Genomic DNA, 8,491 nt, shown 5'->3' with positions numbered 1-8,491 from the left:
GCAACATAAAAACTCTAGTAAATCTTTTAAACTGCTTTTACATTCTATCTTATTAAATTATTTTCAATAAATTTCAAATAAATATTTGTGGTTACCTATAACTTATAAAACATCAAATTTCGTAATTTAAAAGAATAAACAACAGGGTGTTTCAGTATTTTGGTAACTAGTATTAGTCTAGTGATTACAGATAGGTACATCGTCCAAAATTTATTTACTTATCCATTCTTTCCCAAAAGTTGACAGCATTAACTCAACAAATTATTAAATGAATTTTCATCGATAAACATTCTGGGATGAAGGACTGCTGGTGTGCTTACACTAAATTTGTCAAACAAAAATAATGTATGATGCGATTTACGTAAACTACCAACTATCCTAAAATTTTGAAAACCTAGTAATTTTATCTTGTTACACTATACATGTATATTAGTGGGAGTCCGAATTGCGCACATGACCTGAAAAAGATAGAAGTTGCGCCCTTACCGCGTTTTTTTAGACCCTACAATGCAGGTAAAAATTACTCTCCATTGGAAAATTTAGTGTTTTGCGACGTCAGTATAGGATATTTCAATTACGTAAATATAACTGAACTCTAAAAATAAATTCACGAATGCATAGTTTTACTCAGATGCGATTCTTATAGTAATATTACTCTATACCTACCTAAAATGTACACAGATGGTAATGGGCTGTTGTTTCCTCGGATCATTTGGGTCCAGAGTGAAAAATTTTGAGGAGCAACAACAAGTGCTTGCAAATCGTTCCACGTGAAATATAATAACTCATTTAGTTCTTGTCATCCTTATAGGTTTACCTTTTCGAAATATTAAAGGAATTTGTCTGTATATAAAAATTTGGTTTTCTTTAATGAGAAAAATACCATACTTGGAGATTATGAAAGAAAAACCTCCGACAAAATTTTGCCAACTTCATGGAGAATAAAGCGGGGTAGGTGTGATAATATTTCCAGGTAGCGGGCGCAACTCGGAACATTCACCTACAGTAGAATGTGCGTAATTCGGACTTTTTGACCTCAAAAACTCAGGTAGCGGGCGCAACTAGGATATACTATCCTCAAACATATTTGGCGTTTATGACTTCACACCAATTTGACTCCCATTATAATTCAATAGGCCGGATGTCTTAAACCCGCTCACCGATACCTACCTGAAAAGACCTTTTCTGGTAGGCAGGACTGAGTTTTGCATTTACCGACAACTGCGCCTTTCGAGTTTTTTATTTTAAGTAAAAACAAAGTAACTTTTTCCACTAGTAGCATTACAATGGCTAATTGTCGACTTGTCTAGAGGTCTGTAATTTGGAAAATTGTGAACCTTGGTCAATAATGTAAACGTGAAGTTGGCCACCTAATGTGACAACTGTCCACAACTGTCAGAAAAACTGAGACATAACCTGAAAACGATCATTTTGGAAAATTTGCTTTTAAATTATGCCCTGGAATGATTTCCAAACCCTGAATTGATTATAAATTGAGGATAAATTGGTGAAACAAAGTTGATGAAGTTGATGGGAGTGAAAATGAAGTTTACGGGACTGAAACTGAATCATGGTTCCGATTTGGTTTGACTTGATTTGCCGTAGATGAGCTTTGGACGATTTCGGCGATTTTTTTTTTTATTGAAGATCGAGCCGTCGTTGTATCCTTCTGCTATGCTGGAGGATTTCCATTCCCCGTGTCGCTTTAACGATAAAAGGTCCATACCTTTTTCAGCCAAATTTGTCGCGGTCGCGTAAGTACGACGGAATGAGGAGGGGTACATGATGGTTCACTTTACAACATTTTTCACACAAAAATTTATTAAAAACGGGAAATACGAGGGAATTTAAAACAAATGTTCTGGACCATTTCTGGATTGTCAAAAAATAATAAAATTCCAAAGCTTACTAAAATGACGTGAGTACACGTTTTTATTGATGCACTTCAGAAAAAACATTTTGAAAATTCGCAAACCTCAAATGGGCTACTAGTGGAAAAAATAGTATATTAACCACGTTTGTGAAGCCAATTCTAGACCTCGCGCTTTAGAGCCCTCGACGCTGCGCGTCTCAGGTTCTAATTTGCGCTCGGTCTAGAATGTCTGTCTTCACAACCTTAGTTAATAATATACTATTGTACTCAATCATTTTTTATTACAGCACAACTATTTACTTATTAACTACTACTGCTTATTTATTGATCGAAATAGTCACTGTCATCATCACTCGACTCTTCTAAATTAATAATTAACGGTGTTATCAACCGTGCCCTGTACTGGTCTTCTTCTTTTGTGGAATGTCGTACACAATTGGCCCACATTTCGGCAGTTATTTTGGAAGCTTCTTCCCTAATTATGTCAATTGTTGCACTACTAAATTTTGGTGCCGTATTATTCCTTCTTATATTATTTTTCATTTGCGACCAGATTAGTTCGATGGGGTTAAATATACAATGGTACGGCGGAAGTTTAATCACCCTAAATCCACGATCTCGCGCCATAGCATCTATTTTATATTGTTTCTCAAATTTTCGAGTGTGTAACACTTCTAATAATTGTGTCTTTGTGTAATTTTCTTCAAAGTATAAATCATGTTCTGTAAGGAAATTTTGAAATTTGAAAATTTTAACAAACAAAATTACTCTGAGTCCGGTCCTTCGCGTCTCGACCGTCCCTGGCACGTCGAAAAGGTCTTTTCAGGTAGGTATCGGTGAGCGGGTTTAAGACATCCGGTTGTGACGGCCTATTGAATTATAATGGGAGTCAAATTGGTGTGAAGTCATAAACGCCAAATATATTTGAGGATAGTATACCTCCGTATATTAGAGCAAGAAGAAAATTTGTATCATTCTGCCTGGCAAATATCAGAATATTGAAACTGTGTATCCAATTTTGTGTTCTAGAGAGCCATTTACACATTATAGAATTACTCCCAAATTTTTGAAGAAAATTATAACTATAAATACTGGAAATTCTTTGGTTGGATTTATATTGTGAGAAAGTGAGAAATTCTTACTTTTATTATTGTGCGTGTTACTGGACGTAGATAATTCAAAGGATATTTTATGTTACGATTTACTTATTAACAATATTTATTAAAAAACGATAATCAGAAGGTTATGGTTTCAGTATACTTCAAATAAAAAAAATGTTCATAGTACCAAATTTTAAGCATTCTAAAAATAATCTGGCCGTATCCACGTAGATAATCTTGATATACCTTACTGATCATAGTCATTTTAAATAATCAGCTTGAAATCTGAACTTTGTAAAGAATTAAGTACTCAATGAGATAACAATTTTGTATAAGGTTTCAATCTCAGCGTTATCAAGCATTGTCTAGCACAACATTCTGAAGCAAACACGGGCATAACTACTTTGAACACTGAAGGTAAGAGTTCGCTAATAGTTTCTCAATAAATCTATAGTAGTTACAACAATTAGTTATTTTTGTGTTAAATTGATTGCTTATAAATATAAAAAAATACCATTATTTAGATGGCTCCACCATTTGAACTCGATACCTCCCCGCTTAATGAGGCGGCAAAAAAAGTAGCCGAAGAAGAACTGCGAGAAACACCCGAAGTTGTACAACAAGGAATAAAAGAACTCCGAGAGCTCTTGAAGAATGACCCATCATTGAATTTCAAAGATGATGATGAAACACTGATAACGTTTTTGAGACCGTGTAAATTTTATCCCAAGAGTGCACTTGATTTGGTAAGTTTTAAAATTATTACATTTAGATATACCTATGAGTGTTTTTTTTTTAATAAAGCTAACTAAGGCTAATAAAAGTTAAAAGAAAAATATTTTTATTACTATTACTTGCACAGGCCTAATTTTCAAGTATATAAAAGTCTTATTACTACTAAATTATAATTACTGTTATATTTATCTATTATCTAAAGGTATATATTATATAAGACAAAATTTGAAAAACAATCATCGAAATTAAATACTTAAATTTCATTTATAAGTTAACAATGGCAAAAGTAATTCAAGTTTGTGACACATTATCATTGTATACACAAAAGTAGAATCACACCCAATATCAACGAACACTTAAATTTCCTAGTCGTTTAAAAATATTCATTATCATTAATCATTATATTTATGTGTGGACTATGTTGATTTTTTTGTTAAAAAACTGTCCCCTACACACTTATCTTTATGAATTTGAAAAAAACTTTCAAGAATGAGACTGACAAATAGGTCTGAACAAGAAAATTGAGGCCGTAGCGTGACAAATGACTATTCGTGAAAATGTTTTAACTGTCGTGTAGAGTAAATTCATAATAAAACGACCTGATAATTGCTAATAATAATAGTCCAAATTTGATGTAAAATTGACCCTGTGGAATTAGAAGGATAGAAAAATTATTAGGAAGGACAAATCTTAAAATTTTGCAAATTTTTTTCTACGAAATTTGTGATGATTACTATTATATAACAAAAATGTCATCTTCAAATAACCATTCAACATACTACTTTTAAAATTATTTATCTTTTTAGAATGCTAGTTTTAATACATTGTAGCTGTGTATGAAATTTATGGTAATTTTACTTGTAAAAAATGGTCTTGAATGATACTGTCTGAAATACCCATAATTTTTGTATTTTGACCAAAATTGCAACTGCATCGTAACTACCATAAATAGTGTACTTACTTACTGCTATCATTATTAGAAAAACGACTTGCGTGGAGTGTTTACGTGTCCCTCTTATGTAATAAGAATGAAAACAATTCAAATGATTAATTTGACAAATATCGTTGATATTTTCGTTAACAATAATAAAGGGAGAAATTATAGCTTCCATTAGAACAAAACCGTCCTTGGAAAAGGTTCCGACTTCGTGCATTTTATGTATGTCTATAGGACACTTCGATTATGTCATCTCTGACGTTACATCATCACTCTACATTACTTAAAATTTTGATGTGATAGCTGATCAACTTAAAATTTGAAGTGCATGTATGACATTCAATATAATCTAAGAAAATAATGTATTGCATAATATACTTAAACACTCTATTGGAAAATGTAACACTGTCACAATTTATGTTATCTGCAAATAACTTTTAATCGTTTGTGTATTTATTTTTTTTTAGTATAACTATTTATGCATAATTTACTAAAAGTAATAACTATTGTTTTATGAATGAGAGCATATTATATAATATTCACGTTTAAAATTGTAAACCACATGTCAAAAAATGGTAACGTGTACACTTACCTTAACGATGGAATAGTTTGTGTAGAAAGAAATCAGAAACAATAATAATTGATGTATAATGGAAACTGAGGTCACCTTGCTCCTTGCTTTTGAGTTCTAAAACTACATTTAGTTTTTTATTGAAAAACAAAGATTTGACTGTTAACTAAGTTCCTTTGTAAGTTTTAAATGCGTAAGTACTTATTATCCTTTGCGCTTTAGACAAGGCGTATATATTTATATTTATTAGTTTAACATTCCTATCCAATGTTAACACTTACTTTAACATATTTAACAGAAAATTATTTCATTCTAGATGAAACGTGTTAGCGACTTCAAAAAGAAGAATAAGGACGTTGTTGGAAACTTAATGCCCGAAGATGAAAAAGATGCCTTTACCAATTACAATGTCGTAAATGTTTTGACTAACAGAGACCATAAAGGCAGAAGAGTGCTCTTGGTTAACGTGGGAGGTGAGTTCATCAACTGGTAGGAAAATCCCCAGTTTTTTTAACCAAAGCATTACATTTTTAAGCCTATTGTTAGACAATAGTAAGATTACTTACAGTTTTTTCTTCCCGAACGTAAACTAGTGTTATGAAATTTTACATGCATTTTAGGAATATCATGCATATGCTGACCAAAATTTGCCTGAACATCTCCACCAATAATTTGATTACGGCATCTCAAAATTTTGTACAGGTTGTTTATGAAACATACTTACATCATGCTTTTTACCTATTTATTATTTAATTAGTCATAAACTTTGACGACTTTAATGTTAATGCTGTTTGGAGTATTTGTAGTTTCTTTTATCAATGTTTGAAACGTAAGTTGTTTTAAAATACATAAAATAATAGTCGCCAAATAAACAGTCTCGCATAGTTTCATGTTTTGTAAACAACTGTAACCATCCGTTTAATCAATTTCTTAAATTTCAATAAAGTACGTCTTTGTTCAGTGAAGATCACCTATTAAAATTCACGTTTAATTAAATTCGCAAACAAATTTATGATTGCATGTTTTTTTCACTATATAGTCAATGTCGTTTATTTAAATGAGAGCGTTGTCGGTAAAAATCAAACCACTTCTTTGAGTAGGTACATAAAAAAACGTTTGTAAGCGAACTATACTTAGCGGATTTTGACATTTGATTTTCAGGTTCATGGGACCCTTCTAAAGTAACAGCAGATCAATTGTTCCGCCTCTTTTTCCTTATTCACGAAGCTGCAGTCTTGGAGCCGGAAACCCAAGTTCGTGGTGTTGTGGTCATAATGGATTTTAACAATCTAGGTATGAAGCAGATTGGAGCTTTGACACCAGCTGTCAGTATGAGACTGCTCAGCTTTATACAAGAGGCTATGCCACTAAGACTTAAGGAAGTCCATATGGTTAAACAACCACTTATCTTCAAGATGGTTTGGGCAATTTTCAAACCCTTTATTAAAGACAAGCTACACAAGAGAGTAGGTAGTGGAAATTTTTCATCTGCTTATGTTTACTGTTTGTTATGCGCAGATTTTCTTCCACGGTGACAAAATGTCCAGTTTGCACAAACATATGGACCCATCACATTTACCTGGTGATTATGAAGGAAAACTGCCCAACATAAATTACACTGGAGCCGACTGGTATCCTTGTATTGAGAAATACAAAGATCATATTGCAACTTGGAACAAGTTTGGATATGCAGAGAAATAGTTTGTGAAGCAACCTATACATAATTTTTTCGTTTAACTGGATATTAAAAAATAATCACAAGGTTATATTTGTCAAGTAGTAAAACATAAATAAGTATATAAAAATGTAAATTACAGATATATTAAAAATTATGTGAGAATTATAAATATTTGTTCTTTATCTATACCTATACATATACATATTTCACATTCTGTTATGGAATTTATATTTCAACAATAATAATTTATTGTGTTAAAACAGAAGCTCACAGTAGATCAGAAGCTAACGTGCGATCAAAAATAAAACACCACTAGTTACTACTCGATGCGTAAATGTTTTTTGAACGTAGGACGTAGCTAACATCCTATAGTGAACCAAGAGTTATAAGGTTATATGGCCATCATAAAATCATCCCATTGTGTCGAAGTTAAGTTGTGTACAATAGAAAAGGTTTTAGGGTCGTAAATAACGTGTCCACTGCAGCTCGACCGGCTCGTGTGGTTTCGTTCAGGGGCGGCTTTCACTAAATATGAAAATCCACCACTCCACTATTTCTTTACTACCTGCAGCCGCTGAGGGTTCCGAAATAATCACTCGCTTTGAAAGCCGGCCCTGTTAAATATGAGCAAGAAATGTTTAGAAGATGATTTATTGCCAACCGGTAAGCTTAGTGCGAACCACACAAAGGGGGTATTTATTTGCGGTCAACTACTTTTATGATGGCCATATAACCTTATAGGTCTTGGTTCACTATACAATGCACATCTGTCAGTGTCAAACTCGTTCTGTCACTTCTATCATTGTTCTAATCTGTAGACGGCCGTGCTGTAGACTATCTGTCACTATTCGAATTTTCGATGTAACCTCAAATTATTGTTACGACGATAGGTACATCGTACGTTCAGACAACATTTGAGCATCGAGAAGTAACTGGAGGTGTTTTTTATTTAATCGCTCGTTATATATATTAGGCAGTTTTTTGTCAAGGTACATATTATATTTTTCCGTCAACCTTCTCGGTTTTAGCAAATTAAATATTTTATTCTATTTTAGAATCATAATCTTGTTTATAAGCACCCAAATGCGGGCGTAAGTTAGCCTTTATCCCACAAATGTGTCAAAAATTGCTAAGCAACAATTGATTATTCATTTACATTAATTAATTAAGTAATTATTCATAAAATTTTCGATATTCAACATTTTTATTAAAGTTGGAAAATTAATATTTCATCAAATCATTACCTGGCCGACTTAAAATTCTTCTGAACTTTCTTTTGAATAAACGTTTTCCGCTTCTTTAGTTTGCATTTTGAAAAACGAATTATCAAATAATCAACGTGGTATCCATAACAACATCAAAATAATAGCCATGTATTAAAGTTTGCATCGGCACAATTCACAGTCTTGCCGAAAATACTCAATATTTCGTTAAAAATAATTTAGAAATTAAAATAAAATAAAACGTTATATGTACCACGTGCATAATTGTCGATTGTGGCACTCGGGAAACTAAAAGCCCTCCTTCGTCGGGCTTTAAACATTCGCTCGTGCCACAATCTCCCTGATTATGCCCTTAATACATAAATAACTATTAA

General features: G+C 32.5%; 1 protein-coding gene across 1 annotated transcript; it reads left to right on the top strand.

Moving 5' to 3' along the window:
- The first annotated feature begins 3,288 nt into the window (after positions 1-3,288).
- Positions 3,289-7,063, top strand: LOC135130000 (clavesin-1-like). Its single transcript, XM_064057290.1, has 5 exons — positions 3,289-3,390; positions 3,498-3,719; positions 5,533-5,689; positions 6,378-6,682; positions 6,735-7,063. The coding sequence occupies exons 2-5, from the start codon at positions 3,498-3,500 to the stop codon at positions 6,915-6,917; spliced, it is 867 nt and encodes a 288-aa protein (XP_063913360.1). The 5' UTR covers positions 3,289-3,390; the 3' UTR covers positions 6,918-7,063.
- The last annotated feature ends 1,428 nt before the right edge of the window (positions 7,064-8,491 follow it).

This window comes from Zophobas morio, unplaced genomic scaffold (genome assembly GCF_036711695.1).
Source record: "Zophobas morio isolate AGI-343-1 ecotype UQ-CSIRO unplaced genomic scaffold, CSIRO_AGI_Zmor_V1 ptg000017l, whole genome shotgun sequence".
NCBI lineage: Eukaryota > Metazoa > Arthropoda > Insecta > Coleoptera > Tenebrionidae > Zophobas > Zophobas morio.
The sequence above is the reverse complement of the archived record's forward strand: the minus strand, read 5'-3'. Positions and strand labels throughout refer to the sequence as shown.

Coding starts and splice junctions, on each gene's coding strand:
- LOC135130000 (XM_064057290.1), top strand. CDS start 3,498: ATGGCTCCACCATTTGAACTCGATACCTCCCCGCTTAATGAGGCGGCA. Junction 3,720..5,532: donor CCAAGAGTGCACTTGATTTG/GTAAGTTTTAAA, acceptor ATTTCATTCTAG/ATGAAACGTGTTAGCGACTT. Junction 5,690..6,377: donor GCTCTTGGTTAACGTGGGAG/GTGAGTTCATCA, acceptor TTTGATTTTCAG/GTTCATGGGACCCTTCTAAA.